The following is a 22,815-nucleotide window of genomic DNA, read 5'->3' as shown; positions in this document are numbered from 1 at the left end:
GGTCGCTATCTTACAACAAAAAAACTTCAAATCCAGACTCCAGCGAGAAACTGCTGAATTGGAATTCATTTGCAAATTGGATACTATTAATTTAGGCTTAAATAGAGACTGGGAGTGGCTAAGTCATTATGCAAGGTAGCCTATTTCCCCTTGTTTTTTCCTACCCCCCGCCCCCCCAGACGTTCTGGTTAAACTTGGATTTATGCTGGAAATGGCCCACCTTGATTATCATACACATTGTAAGGAGAGTGGTCAGTTTGGATGAGCTATTACCAGCAGGAGAGTGAGTTTGTGTGTGTGTGGGGGGGGGGTGAGAAAACCTGGATTTGTGCTGGAAATGGCCCACCTTGATTATCATGCACATTGTAGGGAGAGTGGTCACTTTGGATAAGCTATTACTAGCAGGAGAGTGAGTTTGTGTGTGTGTGTTTTTGGGCGGGGGGGTGAGAAAACCTGGATTTGTGCTGGAAAAGGCCCACCTTGATTATCATACACATTGTAAGGAGAGTGATTACTTTAGATAAGCTATTACCAGCAGGAGAGTGGGGTGGGAGGAGGTATTGTTTCATGGTCTCTGTGTGTATAATGTCTTCTGCAGTTTCCACAGTATGCATCCGATGAAGTGAGCTGTAGCTCACGAAAGCTTATGCTCAAATAAATTGGTTAGTCTCTAAGGTGCCACAAGTACTCCTTTTCTTTTTGAGTAAGAGTAGTAGAAACAGGTCTGATTACAACTAAAGTAAAAGTATAACATGGTTCTAAGAAACTAAACATCACTTTAGCAGGCTGAAATCTTTGTCTAAGTTACATCTCTCACCTAAAGTGACCTCGCAACATCTTCACTCCTCTGGGCCAGGATCCAAAATGCACTGTCTGTTTTGCTCCCTCCGTCATGGACCACCAAGGGGTCCCTTTCCTCCTCCTTATAGTCCAGTCAATCTTTGACATGTATCCCTTTGCCGTGATCCCACGGACAAAGTTCTTCTCTCCTGCTCTGTGTTCTTTGGGGTGCTGATGCCAGATCATCTCACATTCTCCTTTTAACTTGCTTTTCCTTTTGAGTTAATATGCGAATGAAGCTTGCTTCGTGTTGAGTTACACAATGTCTGATTTACACTGGCGAACTAGGCAGACGGGTAAATCAACATCTCTTTGTCTGGGAAAAATATGTTTATTTGCCCTGCCTGGTTACATAGCTTAAGCATATTTTTAGTACATACATACTTCTTGAATAACTTGCGTACACACATCCCACAATGCTTATGGTGGCCAGTAGGCGATAAGCTTTTGACCCTCTACATGACATTGTTTATGGATAAATACTATGACAGCAATGTGTTAGGTGTAGTGAGTTTGTCAGTGCTGATAGGAGTTGCTGTAACATGACAGTAAACCCTTTGTCACTGGGCATTGAGAGGCTCTTATGGTCATACGTGTCCACAATAGCATTTCCACCATCGCTACCGCTAGCCAGCCAGCACTCCTAGTGCAAAGGTGGGGAAATTTCCCCAAAGCTGGTGTAGGGATTTGGACACTCAATTTTCGTTTCGTTAATTTACAAAGCGAGCTGGGTGTCCAAATCCCCTAGGCAGACGGGAAAATCCCACCCTTTATGGGTAACTTATTGTCCCTGGATAGGAGTGGTGGATCTGCATTGTTCCGTCCCTCTGCTCAGGGGTGGATTTGACTGCTAAAGCTGGGTTTAAGTGGTGTGCAGGGTCTTGAGCAGCCCTTCTGGACCGGGGACACTGTGGGGCTGAGCAGCTGCAGCCATCATTGACTTTTGCTGGAATTGTAGGTGCTTTGAGCTTTTGAAAACCAGGCCCCTGTTGTTTTAAAGTGGAGTCATTTGGGAGCTCGCTCCAGGATGCTGGACAACCAAAACTGCCAGTGACCTTGAATCCAGTGCGAATCATGGTCAGTTGAGGGCGATGCGGGGGGGAACCACAGTGACCAAAACCCTCCCCTTCCTCCAGGCACTTCCACCTTCTCTTTCTTTTTTCTTTTCTTGCAGGAGGTCAGCAGAGGAAAGAGCAGGATGCAGACTTCCATAAGAAGGCAAAGGACTGTGGCCGGAGCATCCCGAGGGTCTCCCCGCATCAAGGATCAGACGTTTACCTACTCAGGAAGATGGTAGAGGAAGTGTTTGATGTGCTTTATAGTAAGAATCTTCACAATTCCATTTGGGTTGTTTTTGAAGGGACTGGTCTCACCAACAGCTGAAGGCCCGTTATTACCCTGACATGCTCAGAAACGGGGCCTCTATGTACTTGTGGCTACATCTTTCAACCCTGCTCTGATTTAGCCATTGCATCGTGATCCCTCTTGGCCTCGATCAGCACAGCGCTTAGCACTTGCTTCACTTTAACTTTAAGCATGTGCTTAAGTCTGTCCTTGTTTAGCAAAGCACTGACTAATACCCTTAGAAATCTGCCCCTTTAAGCATTGCTTAAGTCCAATTGACTTAAGTGCTGGGGTGAACAGGGATGGATTTAAACACGAGCTTGAGTGCTTTCCTGAAGCTGGCTCTCAAAGCCAAATCCTGTGCCCCACGGAAGTCAATCGCCCTTTTGTCACTGCGTGAGTGCAGGATCAGGCCCTTAAGAGATTATGAAGGGAACTTTATAGCCTTATCGACATGGAGTGTACATCATGTTGACTCCATTGAAATCAATGGGCCTAACTGTTACATTTTCCTCTGCAGAAAGGCCCTAGAAGAGACTGTTCCCCGGCTCGTTAACTAAATGTGCCAATGAATAAATTAACGTGTGTGGGGAGACGTCCTTAGAAATGCTGTCCCTGCAGCATTCTCAGACCAATGCTGTGCTCCCAGCAGAGTTTTTAAAATTTGGTCTTTATCCCTAATGTGGCTTTTAAGGTGGTTTTAGTGCCAAATTTCTTTTTTGAAGGAAAAAGATGATTTTCCTAAGAGCCATGCAACCTGAGCTCTGAGATACAAGCTCGTTTCATTCCAGCTCATATATCTTCCCCATTAATAAAGATGCTGCCGTTAAAATGTAACTGAGCACCGTGTTGCTGATGTAACCCACTGTTGACAGTGTGTTACAGGTCTCTCGCTGTGCCCGATCCACAGAGGATAGGCATTGTTACAGCCCTAACTAGGGAGCTTTAGCTCACGCTGTAGCTGTATGGGCTCTGGAGGTCTCGGGTTCAAATCCTACTGTTGGTCAAGATGGCGGCAGTTACACATGCACAAAACCAGACAGGCTTCCAGCTCACCTTTCTATATTCTGGGTTGGGCCAACTGTAGTGAAAACGCATTTGTATTAGCAAAATGAGTAGACACACCAGGATATTCCCACAGAGTGAAATTTGCCCCTTGCCGAGGGCCAGTGCAAGGGCTCACACTGCGTTTGTCCCATTTAAGTCCTCAGTCAAGTTGAAATAGTGCCTAAACAGTGTGTTGGCCTTCTGCACAGTGGCAAATTAGGCCCATTGAGAAATAGATGTCTTCCTGGCAGTAGTCACAGGTTTGAAAGTTCTGGCCCCAGGGGTGCCTAGGCAACCACGGCCCACGCAGGGTTAAATGGAAGTTGGTTGCTGCACAGGGGATTGCCCAAGTATATACTGAAAACTGATAAATGTATATAGTAAGTATATTTTGGAAGCTGAGAGCTTGCAGGGAAGTCCACTAAATCTCTACTCCATTGACTCACTCTGTGTCACTTCACATGCCTTTGAATGCTTGTTTTACAAAGAAAATGCGTTGCTTGCCTGAAGATGAACAGGGGACTGATAGACTCATATCAGCCTTTAACAGCAAACGTCAGATTTGTTGTGTTTATAACTTGGCATTTCAATGGTGGTTTTGCAGTCCGTTATCTAGAATCAGTTCAGTCTTGTTATTTGTTACTGTGTAGCACTCAAAAAGTGCTAAGTGCTTTGTAGCCAAGTAAAGAGACAAGTTACCTCGGTTCTGTTCCTGGCTCTGCCACTGGTGTGCTGGGATGACCTTGGGCAAGTCATTTTATTGCCCTGTGCCCTATGATTAGAAGTCAAGATTTTAGAAATCACTTAATGGATTTGGATACCATGTCCCATTACAATGGGTGTTCGGATCCTCTCCGTGGCTTTGCAGATCGCAGCCCAAATAGACACTGTAGGGAAAGGTATGCAACAAAGACAGGTGAACGAGCAGTGAAATTCAGCACTCAGCTTATTAGATCCCCAGGTGAGAAAGAGGGAAGAGGGAGAAAATTAATGTACATAATAAAATGTACCTGTTTGAGGGTCAGTTTGGAGGAAATGTTTTACATTTTCAATCCAGCACCCGTGGTGGTGCATGTATACGTATTTTTAAGACTTAATGGGGAATGGAGTTTGGCCTAGTGGGACAGGCACTAGACTGGAATTCTAGAGACATGGGTTCTATTTCTGCTACCGGTCTGCTGATGTGACCTTGGACAAGTCGTTTCATGGCTCTGTACCTCAGTTTTACTATCGGTAGAAATGGGATAATGATCGTCACCTCCTTGTGTGAAGTGCGTAGAGATCTACTGGTGCAAAGCACTATGTTAGAGCTAGCTGCTATTATTTATTTATTATTTTATTTATTAGTGTCCAGGGCAATGGACTGGAAGACTTGGGTTTGATTCCTGGCTCTGCCACTGACCTGCTGTGTCACTTGGGCAAATCGCTCCCCGCTCTGTGCCCGCTTCCCCCCCGCCCCACCTTTTGCCTGTCTTGTTTCTTTAGATTGCAAGATCTTTGGGGCAGGGATTGTCCCTTGCTATGTGGTGGTACAGCGCTTAGCCCAATGAGGTGCCAATTTTAATTGGGGTCTCTAAGTGCTACCACTGTTCCCTCTAAGCTGTGCGCATGTACGCGTGCACACAGATCCTAAACCTCGTGCACACAGCAAAACACCACGCGCACAACCATTTGCACAGAAGGACAACAATTTGCACAGAAGAAATTTTTGCGCACACGGCCTGTCAAAAATTAGAGGAAACATTGAGAGCTACCCTAATGCAAATAATGTTTGCCTGATTTTTTTTAGTGGTGCGGTGCGTCCGGGATTTACAGTGTCTTCAGTGGCAAAAACGGCTGCTCTGAAAATCAAGCTCCAGATTTTTGTATGCATCTCTGGTGCACAGCTGTCTTGTCTGCTAATCATCATGTCCCATGTGACTGTCCCTTTCTTCAGACCATAACCAGGGTTTGTCCAGTTCCATATTGACTACAGCCAAGTATGCTGACAATGGATGCATAACCTTAGGCTGGCTCTGTATCCTATACCTAGAGGTCTGTTTGAAATTAACAATTCTTTCTTCCATTTTTATCCTTTAAAGAAAGTTGCCTCCTATCAGTGAGGATGAAAAATCACAGAAAATGCTTGCTCAAAAAAAAATCCCAGATTCCCTCTGGAGCCCAGTAATCTCTTCACCAACAGAATGACTGATTACCACGGAGTTCTATTAATCAGACATTAATGATTATTATTGTCTCTTTTTAGTTAAAGCTTGAGCCTCTGCTGGGTTTGCTGAAGGTCACTTTGAAGGTAGCACATTCCCCACGAAAACTTGCCTAGGCACCTGCAAGCATCTAGCCGATAAATGGTTGCTATCAACATTATTTGCTTCTTTCTCCCTGTCCTGGGGAGGGAGAAGGGGCGATATGGGGAAGGGAAAATCTGCTGCAGCCAGTGCACTGAGGCAGGGAATCAATTAGTACTTTTCAAGCTAGCTGAGAGTGAACTCACAATGTTGTGGTTCAAAGGTTTGTTTTGAAACTTCTGTTATGGAGTTAATGAAAACGTTATCCATCCAAGCTATAAGGAACACTGATTGCTTGGGCAAGTCACACATCATTAGTTGCTGTTCTTTGAAGCAATGCTCTGTGTTGAAGAAATTACTTTTAATAAGTGCCACCAGGTTTCCAGGATTTTGTAAAATCAGCTCCAGGTTAAAAAACGATTTAGATGAAATCACACACAATCCCACGACTAATTACAGACCCCCTAAGCGGGGTTTCCCCTGCACCAGTGCAGTGACCTGGATTGAAATACCACAAAGAAGAATGGTGAACGAATGTACAGCTGGGCATTACAGCCAGATGTGCTGCACTTGTACATGCATCTGGATGCTGAGTCACTGAGTGATTCAGGTCCTTCTGCTGGTGTCTCTTCTCTCTTGCTTCCTGCAATGAGTGCCTGGTGTGTTGGTGTCTATGGTTTGGGTCAGGCTCAGAATTTAATTTTTTCAGGAGAGAGGGGCTCAAGATTTTTGAGAAGTGTTTAGCGATTTTGGGTGCCTCCATTTTATGGGTGCCCAGCTTGAGACACCGTTAAAGGCTCCTGGTTTCCAGACCGTGCTGAGCACTCGTTCTTTGAAATCAGGCCCCTGGAAGGCATCTCAGATTGCACACCTGGACTCGCTCGTCATTTTTGAACTTCTTGGTCAAGTTGCCTAAGGCACTGGATCTCAACCTTTCCAGACTACTGTATCCCTTTCAGGAGTCTGATTGGTCTTGCGTATCCCCAAAGTTACACTTACAAAATCAGACATTAAAATACCAAAGTGTCACAGCACACTATTACTGAAAAATTGCTGACTTTCTCATTTTACCATGTATTATCAAATAAATCAATTGGAATATAAATATTGAACTTACATTTCAGTGTATACTATATAAAGCAGTATAAACAAGTCATTGTCTGTATGCAATTTTAGTTTGTACTGACTTTGCTTGTGCTTTTTATGTAGCCTGTTGTAAAACTAAGCAAATACATAGATGAGTTGATGTACCTTCCGGAAGACCTGTCGTTCCCCCATGGGTATGTGTACCCCTGGTTGAGAATTTCTGGCCTAAGGTGTCTCTTGGGACAATGGTCTTCTTCCATTGCCAGAGAAAGAGAGGAGCAATTTGTTCCCTGCTCCCCCCTGAGGCATTGCTGGAAGAGATGCAGTGATATTTGTGTTCAATTCTCCTATTTTGACATTGGGTATTGAAGCAGGAATCGTGTTGTGGGTAAAGCATGGGAGCAGGATATACAGGTTCCATGTCCACTGCTAATTTGCTAGTCAACGAACCCTTCTGGGCCAACCTGTAAAATGGGGATCATGGTATTTCCTTATGTCACAAGTGGTATTGTGAGGCTCAGTGCATTGACATTTGTAAAACACATTAAGATTGTTGAGAGAAAGGGGCTAGTTCATTTTGATTTTTTTTAATGAGAAACAAAGACACAAAATGGCGCTAGGCAAAAGAGACACTTTACTTTTTGGCTCAATGTTTATTCATACTTCACCTGCCTGAAAAAGGAATGCTGAGAGTACTTTAATGAATATGCAAATAAAAATAAGTGCAGATCTTTAGTCTCCTGGTCAGATCTTCTCTCCCTTCTAACAAAGTAGAAGTTACTATGGGCCAGAAGCTAGGCTGGTGTAAATGAGCATAGCTCTGCTGAAATCAGGGAGTTTCATTGAGTTACACCAGATCATAGAATCAAAGAAATGTAGGGCTAGAGGGGATCTCCAGAGACCGTCAAGTCTCAGCCCCCTGAACTGAGGCAGGACCAAGTAAACCAAGACCATCCCTGTGCAAGGTTTGGAGGTTTTTAAGAACCTGTGGGACAATTATGGGGATTCCACAGCCTCCTTTGGAAGCCTATTCCACAATTTAACTTACGAGGGTTTTTCCGAATATCTAGCCTAAATCTCCCTTGCTGTAGATTAAGCCCAACACTTGATCAGCGTTCTCTTTATAACAGCCCTTGGCATATTAGCAGACTGTTAGCAGGATCCCCTAAGTCTTCTTTTCTGAAGACTAAACATGACCAGTTTTTTTTAATCATTCCTCAGAAGGTTTCTAAACCTTTTCTCATTTTTTTTGCCCTCCTTTGGATTTTCTCCAATTTATCCACCTCTTTTGTAAAGTGTGGCACCCAGAATTAGACACAGTTCTCCAGCTGAGGCCTCACCAGTGCTGAGTAGAGCGGGAGAAGTACCTCCATATATCTTACATATGACACTCCAGTTAATATACCCCAGAATGACTTGAGCTTTTTTAGCAACTGCATCACACTGTTGACTCATTCAATCCGTGATACGCTATAATACCCAGATCCTTTTCAGCAGTGCTACCGCCTAGCCAGTTATTCCCTGTTTTGTAGTTGTGCATTTAGTTTTTCCTTCCTAAGTGAAGTATTTTGCACTTGTCTTTTATTGAATTTCGTCTTGTTGATTTCAGACCAATTCTCATCCTGTCCGCCAAAGTGCTTGCCACCTCTTCTAGCTTGGTGTCATCCACAGATTTTTATAAGCAACTCCGGGTCATTAATGAAAATGTTGAATAGTACCAGATTCAGGACTGACCCCTGCAGAGGCCCAGTAGGAACTCCCTCCTAGTTTGACCACAAACTATTCAGAACTACTCTTTGAGCATGGTCTTTAAACCAGTTTTGCACCCACCTTATAGTAATTTCACATAGACCCCATTTCCCTAGTTTGCTTACAAGAAAGTCATGTCAAGACCCTTATTAAAATCAAGATATGTCACGTCTATTGCTTCACCCCATCCAGTGGGATTGTAACCCCATCAGAAAAGGAAATTAGGTTGGTTTGGCATGTTTTTTTTTCTTGACAAATCCATGCAGGCTATTCCTTATAATCCTATTATCCTGTAGGTGCTTAAAATTTGGTTGTTTAATAATTTGTTCCAGTATCTTTCTGGGGATCGAAGTTAGGCTGACTGGTCTATAATTCCCTGGGTCCTCTTTGTTCCTCTTTTTAAAGATAGGTTTCTTTGTTTGCTTTTCTCCAGTCCTCTGGGACCTCACCTGTTCTCTGAGATAATTGCTGATGGTTCCAAGATTCCATCAGGTAGTTCCTTGAGTACCCTAGGATGAATTCCATCAGACCCCGCCAACTTGAATACATCTAACTTATCTAAATATTCTTTAACCTATTCTTTCCCCTATTTTGGCTTGCATTCCTTCCACCTTGTTAATATTAACTGTGTTGAGTATCTGATCATCATTAACCTGTCTAGTGAAGACTGAAGCAAAATAGACATTAAACACCTTAGCCAACTGATGACATCAGTTATTAGCTTTCCATCCTCACTAAGTAGATGCTCTACAGTTTTCTTCATCTTTCTCTTGTTCCCAATGTATGTAAAGAACCTCCTCTTACTGCTTTTTATGTCCCTTGCTGGGTGTAACTCACTTTGTGCCTTAGCCTTTCTGATTTTGTCCCTACATGCTTGTGCTCGTCTTTTGTACGCCTTCTTAGCAATTTGTCCGTGTTTCCACTCTTTGTAAGATTCATTTTTGATTTTCAGGTCATTAAAGAGCTCCTGATGCAGTCATATCGGCCTCGTACTATTCTTCCTATCTTTCCTTCTCATTGGAGTAGTTGGCATTTGTGCCTTTAATATTGTCTCCTTGACTAACGGCCAGCTCTCCTGAGCCCCTCCCTTAGATTTTCTTCCCATGGGACCTTACCTACCAGTTCTCTAAGTTCGTTAATCTCCTTTTTTTTGAAGTGCCTTGTCTTTATTCAGCTGCTCTCACTCCTTCCTTTCCTTAGAATCATGAAATCTCTCATTTCATGATCGCTTTCACCCAAATTGCCTTCCACCTTCAGATTCACAACCAGTTGCTCCCTGTTGCTCATCATGAAATCTAAAATGGGTGTCCCCTGTTCCTTCATCCATTTTCTGAAACAAAAAGTTGTCCTCAATAGATTCCAAGAATTTTTGTGTGTTCCCATATCACTGTTCCTGCTCCTCTTCACTGGGGTTTTGTGAGACTTTATTAATGTTTGTGAAGTGACTGAAGAGCCTTAAATAATAGATACTGCCATAGGTAATGGCCACGTTTTGTTATAACAATATCATGGGTGGGAAGAATTTTCCTGACCAGTTCGCACTGGTGTTTGCAGTCTGTCCTGCACTGCATCTCTCCGCTAAAGCCCCGACCAGCTGCAATTGTGAGCAAATTCCGCCTGGAAAAGCCAGTGACTTTATCCAACGTGTAATTGTGCCTGTTTCCCAGGTGAAGCCATAGGGAAGAACAGCGTGGTGCCCTTGCCCTATGAGAAGCTGCTGAAAGAGCCAGGATTGCTCGCAGTTGCTGGCTTGCCTGAGGGACTTGGCTTCCGGAAGCCCACGGAATACGATGTGAAATCCCTGATGGCGATTTTGGAGCACAGCCACAGTATCCGGTTCAGGCTAAAAAGGTAACTTCACGAACCCTGAGAGGGTGGGAGCAGGGAGTCTTCGCTTCGCTTCTTGTCCACACTGAGCCACGTCCAGGGAAGGACCCTCCCCTTTGAGTTCAGCGGGCTCTGAACCAGGCCTCTGAAGGGTTTTGTGTGCCAACTGGATCACGTGAGAGGGGGACGCTGCAGAGCCTGGTGCCATTTGTCTCATTACACATGGGCTTGGCTGCTTTATGGGGCTCTCTGACAGCCACATAAAAGGCTGCCCAGGCTGAGTTAATTAACAGCCCGATACCACCGCTAATGATCACGTGCCACTGTTTTCCACTCGTCTGCGAGGTGCAGGTGTTCATTAAGTATGGTGTGTTGCTCCCAGCACTGGTTTCTCTTGTGAAGCTTGAAATGTAGGTGCAGCCATGTTAAATCGTGGCTTACAAAGACTCGGCGTGTGTGAGAGACTAATTTATCACTGTCTGGGGCCCGTGGGATCTTTCCTTAATTATTGAATATCAAGTGAAAACCATATTGAAGTGTTCCTAAATGTACAAGGTTAACCACGTTCTTCTCCATGTCATTACATAGGAATTGTATGTATGATGAGCAGAATGCTCTTACCTCACCAAAGAGAGTTCTAGTGTAAACCTCCTAAACCTCTTTTCCAGTCTAGAAAGGGTATTATCCTGTGCTAGGGGGGTCAGGATTTTTGCATGAAGAGGTGATATAGGGGCTAGGCACCCTCCATGCTATTATAACCACATTTCCAAAAGTGGCCTCTAATTTTGGTCGTGTTAATTTTTGGGCCTGCCAAACTCGAGGCACATTGGGCCTGATTTTAACAAGTGCCCAGTTTTAACAAGCTTCCAGTTTGAAATGAGTTAGACCTCGGGGTGCTCAGCACCTCTGAAATCGCTTGGTATGCCCAGTAGGGGCATATAAAATTGGAGGCCCCTTTTGGAAATGGGCAGTTCTCTTCCGACGCGTGTGTAGTTACTCGAGGTAAAATTTACCACATTCAGATGGTTAGTACAAGGTGTTACACACCACCTGAGTTCCCCTGAAGCCTTAGTTTGAGTAGGACCTAAGTGGAGCTTTATCCTCGACCATGCACGATAGTGAATTCCATCCATAGTTTTGCCCCTAAAGATTGCATTGAGCTGTCTAATTCATCTCCCCCGCTTGGGATATGGAACTAGGCCAGTTTTCACCAGCTGTGGGTCTGGCTCATAAAACGTATTGTAAAGATTCTCTTACCTTTCTGAAGAGAGAAGGGAAAGAGAAGAAAATAGGGAGTTAGCAGAGGGAGAAGTTGGGGCAGGTTTACAGCTCCTTTGACAGCAGCCGTAGATTGGAAATGATAAGCGAAGAAGACGCTGGACCAGTCATTAGAGTGGAGCGGAGATTGTACTTTCCACCCTGCTGGACTGTCTTGAAATGATTGTTTGGAAGCTGTCCTTTCCCTTTCCCTTTCCTCCCCATTGCTTTTTAGCTTGTTTTCCCCGATGTGTGCCATTAAGACGAGTAACATAGACAGCTTGGGCACAAGCCCACCTGTGCAGCTTTAAAGCCCCCTGGGCTGTATGAGCAAAACCTTTCTTCCTTGCTCCAGGAATCCTTGTGCCCCTGACCTGTAGGGCTGATTCAGCAGACATTTAAGATCAGATGAGACTGAGATTGCGTGCAGTGTTGCTGAGCCAAGCAGTGGTTCTTGTAGTGACGTTGTTAGCTGTATGCAGGCTGGAGTGCGCCGTTCCTATGTCAGATGCCATACGATGGATCTTGAAAGTACCTGTGTTTTCCTCTTCTTTCTTTCTTTTTCCATTCAGGCCAGCAGACGAGCCCAGCAGAGAGGTGAACCCTAATGTAGAGTTGAATTGTACCTCCCTAGCATCCAAGGGCAGTCGGGATTCCGGTCCAAATAACCAGATCCCTAAACCAGCCAGTCAAGACACTCCATCCACTGTAGCCAGGACCAATTTCTTATACGGTGTCTCGCTGCCTACGCAGATCGCCATGGACCTAAAGCAGGAGATGTCTGCCAGTCTGCACGGGGTGAATGCAGCCAGCGAGATGCTGATGCCCAGGCCCTCAGGAGAGCTGAAGGTGCCTTCCTCACAGGAGTACAGCGACTGCTGTGGTAATAGACTTGCATTTGCTCTCAAAGGAGGGCCTGGCCTAAAGCCCATTGAAGTCGATGGAGAGGCTCTCATTGGCTTTGGGTCTGGCCCAAGATCTGGCTCAAAGATACAAGGAGTAGTAGTGTTGGGGGTTAGCGCAGTTACTTCTAGGCCTGCCTCAGGCCCGCAGAATTTCACTGCACTCCTGGTCACCTTTGGGTACATTTTAACCTTGGGAGTGGGGGACCATCTGTGTCGTGCCAGAGCCTTTAGTTTAGAGCGTCTGGTGGATCATCGGAGTATAACCGAGGAGAAGTCATTCTCTGGGGGGGAGGAGGTGATCCAAAGGCCATCATTGCCAATGGAAAGGCTTCAATTGATCTTAGGGGACTTTGGATCGGCTAGCCACTTGCTAGTTCTGAAATCCTTAGCACCATAAAGTGCTTTCAACAGGGGCTATTGTGGCTTTCTAATGACAGCTCACTATATTCCTGTGGGTGTAGGGGGGCAGAATCAGAATCTGAATTTGGGCATCACCCTCATTCCCTGGGAAAATAAAGACTTGCCATGTCCCACCTCCACATGCACTCCCCTGTGCGGATCTAGAGTTGTACAGTCCTCTCTGCGATGAGGCTTCTCTGCCACAGCTCCAGTGATACGCTCCTTCCTAAGGCGCAGACCCCAGCCGTTTCAGGAAGCAGAGCAGTGCGTGTGTGTGTACTACAGACAGAACTAACAAACAACATGTGGTTCTTTTTCCCTTTAAAATAACTGGTGCAGGCCTTATGTACCCGAAATGGGGGAGAGCCCAGTTCTGAGGGGTCAGAGACTCAGCTGAGGGTTTTGAAGGGAATTTAAGGGCTCTCTTTCCTTTTGCGTGGCTCTGTATCGAAAAGCACTGAATGTGACTCTACGGGCTTGCCTTAGAGTAGTAGCAATGCAGTGTACATGGGCCACCAATGCCTTTTTAATCCCTGTGTCTTCTAGGCCTGCTCTGATCAGGGTCAGGCGGTGTGATGGCTGCAGCACCAGCAGCCAGACTATGCCAGATTACCCCTCCCCTTGCTGTCACAAGCATAAAGGGTCCCCCAGCATTTTGGGATTATACGAATCCCTTCAGCTCACCCTCCCACCCCCAGTCCCTTGCTCACTCAGGGATGAATATTGCCCAGGGAAGGGTTCAGTGACTGGCCCAAAGCCATGCAACGAGTCAGTGCCCAAGCTGTGAATAGAATGCAGGAGTCCCTGCTTCCCAGTCCTATGCTGAATCTGGCAGAGTCTAGGCCCTTCTGTGCACACTGGGGCAGGCCTCTTGCCCCTGTTTGTATTAGGTGATAGGGCTCTTATAGTTCCTTTCACCTTGTATTTCCTTGTGTCCAGGACAGAAATCTGCAGTCCCTGGTGGTCCGCTCATCCAGAATGTGCATTCGTCAAAGCGTATCCTCTTCTCCATCGTCCATGACAAAACAGGTGTGATGCTTGCTGGGTCCGGGCAGGGAGGGCACTGCGAGAAAGAGGCAAGGGAAGGGAATGGCTTCTGGCAAAAGTCTCAGCCCCTGGCCACTTCTGCTGTTTCCCCACTGCTTGGCATGGCTGCCGAAGCATTCGGCTCGCAGTGGTTGGTGCCAAGTTCAGTGCTCTGACCATCCCCAAATGTCTCTGGCTCATCCTCCGTGAGGAGCTGCTGGGACTTTTGTCCCCTTCTGCCTTCTGAAGCTGGCTCCATAGAGAGCTCTGGCTCTGCATCCCCTTTAACACAATTTAGCCGTAACTCCGTTGAGGACGCAGGGCGGAATTTCCTTTTACCTAGTTGCAGTGTGTCAGCGTAGCAGCTGGGCCTCTCTCTGTACCTATCTGTACCCACACCTCCCTCCCTGCCTCATCACCCCAGTACTGGAGTGCATCCGAGTCATTAATTCCTCAGAACACCTCCTGCGAAGTCTGCCCATTTTATAAATGGGGAATTGAGGCACAGTGTAGATTAAAAAGAAACGGAGTACTTGTGGCACCTTAGAGACTAATAAATTGGTTAGTCTCTAAGGTGCCACAAGTAATCCTTTTCTTTTTGCGAATAGAGACTAACACAGCTGTTACTCTGAAACCAGTGTAGATTAAATAACTTGTCCAAAGTCTGTGGCTGACCATCCTTCCTGCCCTGCCTGGCTTTGCAAACAAAAAGGACAGACTAAAATCCCCACCTGGCTCTCTCTTCCACACAGTGGGTGCCCTTAGTGTGCAGGGCAATTTCCAAATGCAGAGGAAAATACCATCCCTGCCCTGGGTAATATGCATTGTAACAAGCAATTAGGCATTCACTCTCCTAGATTTTCAATAGGTGGGCGGGGGGAAGGGAAAGTTGATATGAGATTTTAAAACTTCTTGTAACGATTTTTAAAGGTTGGCTTATGGTTCGGTGTGTTCTGTTCTGAAGGTACTTTCATTTAAATGTTGAAATGTAGGGTCATTTCCTTCGAGGTCCTTTTCACGCAGGTGCAGCTGCAGAGGAGTATACCTCAGGATGATGGGAGAAGCCTAGACCTTATCAACCAAGCTGCCAGCACTTGCTCAGGAAGGGGATATAATGGTTTATAAGGCAGCCAAGCCTTGTTCCCGATTCTAACACCTCGCCAGCGAAAAGTGCATCTGCTGTCTGTATGCCATATGGAAGTTCCTTATTTCTTATATTTTGTTTTGATAGATAAATGGGACAGTTTTATAAAAGAAACTGAAGATATCAACACCCTTAGGGAGTGCGTGCAAATTCTGTTTAACAGTAGATATGGTGAGTAGGAGTTAAAATTCCATTATGCATCTGCAGTGCTTGTGGTTTGCATAACATTATGTAGCAATCACTTTTGTTCCCTAACACAACAGCAGAAGCCATATGCTAAACTCCCTTCTCTTTTTAACACGCCTAGCCTCTTGGTCATATTCCAACTTCTTCATGATGACGACAGCACCTCCTTTGTCAGCCTCAGGAACAACTCTGACATCATAATCAAAAAAGCTGACAAAGGAGGTGCTGTCGTCATCATGAAGAAGTTGGAATATGAACAAGAGGCTGCTAGGCAGCTCTCTAACTCCACATTCTACAGGCCATTATCCTTTGATCCCACTGAGGGTTACCAAAAGAAACTACACCATCTGCTCAAGAAACTCCCTGAGAAAGCACAGGAACAGATCTGTGCAGACACATGCCTAGAACGCCGACCAGGCGTATTCTATTTGCTACCTGTCTGACATCAGGAATCATAACATTCAAAAACCAGTAGGAGAACACTTCAGCCTCTCTGGCCACTCAGTAAAAGACTTAAGGGTGGCAATTTTGCAACAGAAAAGCTTCAAAAACAGACTCCAGCGAGAAACTGCTGAGCTTGAATTAATATGCAAACTAGATACCATTAACTTGGGTTTGAATAGAGACTGGGAGTGGCTGGGTCATTACACATATTGAATCTATTTCCCCATGTTAAGTGTCCTCACATCTTCTTGTCAACTGTCTAAGTGGGCCATCTTGATTATCACTACAAAAGTTTTTTTTCTCCTGCTGATAACTCATCTTAATTAATTAGCCTCTTACTCCACCTTTTCATGGGGGTGTGTGTGTGTGTGTGTATCTTCTTACTATATGTTCCATTCTATGTATCTGATGAAGTGGGCTACAGCCCACTTCAGCTTATGCTCAAATAAATTTGTTAGCCTCTAAGGTGCCACAAGTACTCCTGTTCTTTTTGCGGATACGGACTAACACGGCTGCTACTCTGAAATTTCTCCCTTAGGAGTAACTTTTGGCAGTGACGAGGGTTAAACCCAGGGCTCTGTTGCTGGGAAAAAGGAGGATAGTAGAACAGCAGACGTGTATCTGTTTTGCAGATCTACTTGAATTACATTGTCTTCACCTTTTCTTTGTCGTCTTTAAAAAAACCCCCCAAAATCCACGTGGAAATTAAAACCATCTGTTAATCTTTCAGCTGAAGCTTTGGGTTTGGACCACATGGTTCCTGTGCCATACCGGAAGATTGCCTGTGACCCAGAGGCAGTAGAAATAATTGGGATCCCTGACAAAATACCATTCAAACGACCCTGTACCTATGGTGTCCCCAAGCTCAAACGAATCCTGGAGGAAAGGCACAACATCCACTTTGTCATTAAAAGGTACACAGCTAATCAGAGATACTTCAAAGAGGTGACATGGATGACATTTTAGCCTATCTATTTTGTGTGAGCGTGCAGGTAGTGTTCTGTTCTAAATGTAGTCCCAAAATAGTAACCAGAAAATTATATTCTGATTTTGGTTTTTTTAATTACATAATAGCAGCAAATATTGGATCACTTTTTCTATTCGCCCACTCTGTGTTTGAAACAAACTTCCACGCAGAAGTATAGCCAAATGTGCAGATGAGGTGCCTCAGGAATGTTTCCACCGGAGGCGGAGAGATGGGTTCCCTTGAATCAGTTTGGGAATGAAAGAGTAGTAAGCACATTGGGCAGATTCAACACCTGGAAAAGATTTTTTCCAATATAGTTTTACAGAGGGTTTTTTTTTTTTTAACTAACTGTGATGGTTAATAGACCTAAAACTTGACTTACCACATGCTATATAAATAATTAATTACTTTGTTTTTGCAAACAGATGTGTGGGTTTTGATATTCTTCCCCCCCCTCCCCCCATCATTGGTTTTCCAGCTCTCTCAATTTTTTTAGCTTTTAACAAAACCAAACCAATGCCAGTTGCCCGGTATTTATAATCATCCCTACAATAACAAACCACGAATGTTATCTCAAATGCTTCAGTGACAACGGCTCTAGATCATCCTAAACATTTCAAGAGTTTTATCTGCCTGCTTATTAAGTAGGCTGTCAAAATGACACATGACATATTCCAAATTGTGCCATATGAGTGCATATTGAGATATATGGTCATTTCCCCCCTACCTGTATTTGCCTGATAGCCACAGGTATGTTGTGTTTTTTATAGTGGTTTCTATTTTTTGCACTAGAATAGGAATAGGGTGGAAAGCTGCACAATTATTTCTTCATTTTTGGTGTATATAATCCCTCCTCATCTCTCCAGCAGGGACACCAACATTTCCTATCTGCCTCTGTCAGTTTATGTGACCCTCATCATCATAGTACTCAGCACCTCGGAATCATTATGTGTATCACGCCCATGGAACAGGGCAGTGCTGTTTATCCCCATTGTACATATGGGGAACTGAGGCGCAGATGGATTTGCCCAAGGTTTATGGCGGAGCAAGTTTCAGGCTGATGCCCTAACAATCCTTCCTCTCCTCATCATTTTGTGAGGTTCCCTCCCCGATGTGCCTTTTTTTTGTTTTTCCCCTTTTTGGGCTCATCTGAAACAGACAATTTCTTAACACAATTTTCATCCTTACTCAGAGCTGTTGATTTGTGTCGTCAACAAAAGCTCCCTTTATTGGGGGAGGGAGACAAAAACCACATCTTTCATTACAATTTCTTTTGAGAAAACTCAATAATTCCCTAAGTAAAGTCTTTGCTAGCACCTGCAAAATGCAGTGTTATTACATTAGTGTTCTTTATAGTGTCCAAAGGCAACTATCAGGGCTGGAATCCCTTGGTGGTAGGGCTATAAAAACATAGACGAAATAGGACATTAGTGCCAGATCTGAATTTCTAGACACCTACTGCCACTCAATTTTCAGCTGAAAAATCAGTGAATCCAGTCATGAATTCTCCACTTTCCCTTTAATCAACTGGCACAATGACTCCTGTTTATTTAAGTCAAGGAAAATTGTTCTTATATAGGATGAGAGGGTGTAGATGAGGCAAGATTAGTCCTTTTTAGAGAGAGGCCTCATGGCAGCCCCTTTAGAAAAATCCACATCTGAATTATGCAGCTTGGATTCATCCCGTTCTTTTGCAGTGCACATAGCTGCAGTTTATTAATCTCGTGGCCTATCGTGCTTCCTTTAGAAAAATGATACGCTCCAGTGCACTGGCTCTCTCCCTATCAATAGACACAGTGAATGGTGATGCCCCAGTTTAAAGTAGTATGTCCATTTGTTGTCACTAGATCTGTGCTGAGGACAGAGGTTCTGTTTCACTACGGATTTTTAGATTCCAAGATTTGGCTTCATGCTGAAGTGGAATGGAAACTGAAAATTGTGATATGCTTCCCGAAGAACAATTCAGAAAATATTTTTGTTTCAAGTCAATGAGAACATTTGGTTTTTGACAAAATTTTAATTTTCAGTTTTGATTTTTTTTGAATTCTGTATTGTATAATATACCAAATTTCAAAAAAATAGACCAAGTTGGAGTGCTTCATTCTGAAAATATCAGAACGGGACATTTCAGTGTGGTTGGAACTTCTTCCAGGTTTTCTTTCAAAACAAAATCTCAGGGAAATAGAGCTGATTTTTGCAGTGTTTTGGTGTTGATGGGTCTGCATATTCTGATTAAAATAATGTTCCTTCAAAGTTTCTCCAGCCAGCTCTAATCGTAACACTTCATTATGAGCGAAGGCCGGAACTTTCCAGTACATTGATAGAAGGTTGAAAGAATGACAGAAAGTGAAGCCAAAGCTATTGAACATTAGAGCAAGAAGGAAAAACAAAACCACACATCCCTGACTCAACAAAGTACTTAAACACTTGCCTAACTTTCAGTGTGTGTGTGTAATCCCATGGAGTCAAGGGGCCTGTTTCTCCATTGCCTTGCACCTCATAGTCATTTACACTAATGCAAAATGAGTGCAAATGGGGTGTAAAACACTGCTAAGTCAGGCCCCAATCCAGCAAGGCTGCTATTATTATTTGTTGTTATCCTTTATTATTTGTGTTGTAATAGTGCCTAGGAGCCCCAGTCACGGAACAGGACCCCACTGTGCAAGATGCTGTACAAACCGAGAATAAAAAGACAGTTCCTGCCCCCAAAGAGTTTCCAATCTAAGGAGACAGCAGATGCCAACAGATGGATGGGAGAGTGCAAGGAATAAATGGCACCATATTAGTCAGCATCCTGGGTAGTGGTCCCAGCACGCCAGTGGCCTAACCTTTGTTAGGTTTTTTTGTAGGTATCATGACAAAGAAGAGTTTGAAAGAGGGAATTTGAAGGAGGATTGGGAGGTGGCTTTGCAGATGTTTTTGGGGAGCTGCTCCAAAGTGTGAGGGATAGCCAGGGACAAAGCATGAAGGTGCTTGTTTGGAAATATAACAGGTGGGCAATGGAGGCTGGCATTGTTGGCTTAAAGTTAAGCACATGCTTAGGTACTTTGTTGGATCAGAGCCTTAGAACAAAGAATCAGGCCCAGTGCAACTACTCATATGCTTAAAGTTATGCACGATATTAAATGATTTGCCAGGTCAGCATCTTAGTGTTCAGAGAGAAACCTAAGTTCTTTTAGGTCGTGGGCATAAGATGAATTGCAGACAGTGAGAAACATTCTTCCGTCCTAAATTTAGTCATTTAGTGGTCTATTGACAGCTGCTCCTGTGCAAGTCTCCTTCTTTCTGCTCACATAAGAGCTGTTGGACTGAGCAGCTCAGTGAACACTTTCTGAAGGTAACTCTTAAGATAAGTTTTTATAGGAAACTTAACAATGGTCCCGAAATTGCATATGTACAAAAGATGGACAAGATGGCAAATATTCCTGCCATAATGGTAAATGAGCTAGACTGAACAGCAGAATTAAAAGCCATCTTGAACTGTCTTGGCCCCATAGCCTTCTGCTAACGCCCGAAAGTAACAGCTTTATTTAATACAGTTCATGAAATGGAGGGCATGACTTAGAAGCAGATGTTAAGGTGCTTTAGATGAAAGACACATGTTGTTAGTTGTTGGATTTGTACAAGAAAATACAGGGATTTTTTTTGTTTTTGTTTTGTTTTTTTCAAGGAAAAGGAATGAATAAACGCAACATGATTCTTACTCAATATATTGTTAAACGATATCTGAAATTCATTCACTAGATGCTCCTGTTTCGTTTCTTTTCCCTCTTCTAGGATGTTTGATGAGAGAATTTTTACAGGTACGTTAATAACTGTCTTTGATTTATTGTCTCTGAAGTGAAAGAGAACACAGAGAAATAGAGTTACAATGATGTAATCTATAAACAGCCATAAGTGAAGGGCATATGTAGTTGTGTTCACAAAGGATAAAATCTTATCTACATAATATACACAAGTAGAAGAAAATTCACTCCATGCATAGGACCTATGCACCACTTAAATCTAAGTTTAGCCCTTGAAATAGGGCTGAAGTGAGACTTAAGTCGTGCATAGGCCATGAGCTGACTTTGTGCACAGGGTAAATTTCACCCCTAGAAAGCCATTTAAATTGTACTTACAAGGGAGAAGACGCATTGTGGATTCCCATTTATAAGTTATTCTCTCTCCCTTGCATATAAAGTGCTAACATGACTCTGTTTTTCTGTTTGTTTGTTTGTTTAACAAAAAACAAAAATCCCCAACTAGTTCAATTTAACTGCTTAGCTTTGTCTTTTGGTCCTTTTTACTTGTACTGTGAGCAATGTAATATGAAAGAGATGCCATTTCAAGCAACTTTTAGCAAATAAAACCAGGCATATATTAGTAAGATCTGAGTGCTCCTTTTGAATACTATGAAAAGACACCCAAAATATTGCTCCATTGGCTTTTTCCTGTCTTAACCTGATGTATATATGAAAAGTTACTGTAAAAATGGCACCATCTGGTCATGTGTTTATTGTCTGCCGATGATTTCAGACCCAATGGGCTCAATTTACAAGTAAAAACTTATTTTCTTTAACTAAGTGCTTTGCAAATTTAGGCTGGGATCTGAGAGTCAAGCTGGGTGCTTTTATCACCAGTTATAAAGGTTCTACAAGCCACATTAATCCTTCAATGGCACCTGTACAAACTTATGTTGCTGGTAAGCCCTCACTAGCACCCACGCAACCCCTTTGCCTACAATGGGGTTTGTGCAAGTGTAACTGACTGGAAATTAGGAAACAATTCCGTTGTTGTTGCACAGGATTGGAACACATTCCAGCTTACTCCCTGCTAGCTGTGTGGTCTCTGCAGGGCTAACAGAAGCAAAAAGCAGTAAAAACTTAGTTTTTGACTCCAGTCAGCAGATCTGAATACACAGAAGAACTGGGTCTGCTGAGTAAGGAGATGCCATTTTTACTTTACACTTTGTCAGAGTGGCGCTGCATTTTAAGTTGCCATCGACAAAGTATCCCAAGGTTTCCACTGCAGTTTTGCTCAACATTTAATTATAAACCCACCGCGCCTAGGAAACCTATTTTTGCTGCTCCCTGGGCGGGTGCTTAAGTCAGGCTTCATTGTTGCAAGATCAAGATTTTGGTACACGGAAAAAGTACATTAGAAGGACCCAGTTGAACTGTGAGAAGATAAATAGCATCTTTTGTGATCCCTGCTGCTTCATGTTCCCATTGCAAAGGCTTGCCCTCTTTTACATGCAGGTGACTAAAGGAAAAGGGACTTTACATGGCCACAGATTGTACACACTTCAAAAGGAGGTAGCTGCAATGTGGCTTCGAGCTGAGTAAAGTTCGAGTATTACAGATGATAACGAGATACCTGCCTTGTTTGTGCAGCTTGTCAGAATAATTCTGCTTCCTCCTTCCCCCAGATCTGGCTAATCCTTCAGTCTCCATTCACCTGCTCTCTAGCACCTCATTTTCCTTTCCTTTGCTGTCTTCATAGGGCTCTTTTCATCTCTAAGTTCATGGCTGGAGCTTGATTACTGAGGAGCAGGGGAAGGGCAAAGAAAAGGTTTTCATGGCTGCTAAATGCTTATTCGTCTCCTTGTCTCAATTTTGTCACGCCCCCTTCTCTCTCACACACACAAGGGGCAGATTTTATATGCTCAGGCCATGGTGCGGACACCTCTCCCACTCGCCGCACCACATACAGATTCGAAAACACTTGTATTCAAAGTAGAATGTGATGCCTTTGGCCAAGCAGCAGCCTACAGGATACCACTGGCCTCCAGGTCAATTTGTGTGGCAGGTGGTTGCTCTGAGCCTTGCCTCCCTACCTCAAACTGCATTGCCCAGGGCACCCGCTTGTATCTGTGCTAAGCTCTGAACTGGCCATACCGTGTCAGATTGTTCAACGCAGTGCACACCAGGCCCCTCCCAATCTGACTCCCGTGCTCAGGAATTCAGGCCACCTGAAGCTACGCAACAATAATATCAAACCGGGAAGGGAACAGGGTGGAGCCTGGCATACCGGCACCTGGGAGCTGAATTCATCTTTTGGGTACTTGCCCCCAGAGAAGTGAGGAATCATGGTGACTTGAGAGAGGAGACATGGAGGACCAAAACCAATAGGAAGGGCTGGTAAAAGAAAATCCATCGAGAGAGAGGCATGTGTAAATGACAGTCATCCTCAATGCAGTCCCCGGACTCCCCGCCACCGGAACCCTCCTGCTCCTGACCCTCCTGGCCAACACTTGTGCAACTGCCTCCGTAACACGTTTCCTGAGGATTTTCCCCCTCAAGCCTTTCACTGCGTTCAGTAATATTA

The 22,815-nt window shown here is 44.1% G+C and overlaps 1 protein-coding gene across 6 annotated transcripts in view; it reads left to right on the top strand.

The window, feature by feature from the left end:
- Positions 1 to 22,815, top strand: part of GTF2IRD1 (GTF2I repeat domain containing 1) — a 176,274-nt gene that overhangs the window by 93,407 nt on the left and 60,052 nt on the right. For all 6 annotated transcript variants that reach the window (XM_037880434.2, XM_037880435.2, XM_043531145.1 and 3 more), the window contains 7 exons: positions 2,015 to 2,161; positions 10,019 to 10,202; positions 12,008 to 12,318; positions 13,679 to 13,768; positions 14,997 to 15,080; positions 16,270 to 16,453; positions 20,284 to 20,309. In XM_037880434.2, the coding sequence (XP_037736362.1) occupies positions 2,015 to 2,161; positions 10,019 to 10,202; positions 12,008 to 12,318; positions 13,679 to 13,768; positions 14,997 to 15,080; positions 16,270 to 16,453; positions 20,284 to 20,309 (1,026 nt within the window). The remainder of the gene's footprint in view (positions 1 to 2,014; positions 2,162 to 10,018; positions 10,203 to 12,007; positions 12,319 to 13,678; positions 13,769 to 14,996; positions 15,081 to 16,269; positions 16,454 to 20,283; positions 20,310 to 22,815) is intronic.

The sequence above is a fragment of the Chelonia mydas genome, chromosome 17 (assembly GCF_015237465.2).
Source record: "Chelonia mydas isolate rCheMyd1 chromosome 17, rCheMyd1.pri.v2, whole genome shotgun sequence".
In the NCBI taxonomy this organism is placed as follows: Eukaryota; Metazoa; Chordata; order Testudines; family Cheloniidae; genus Chelonia; species Chelonia mydas.
This window is presented reverse-complemented; position numbering and strand designations above follow the sequence as displayed.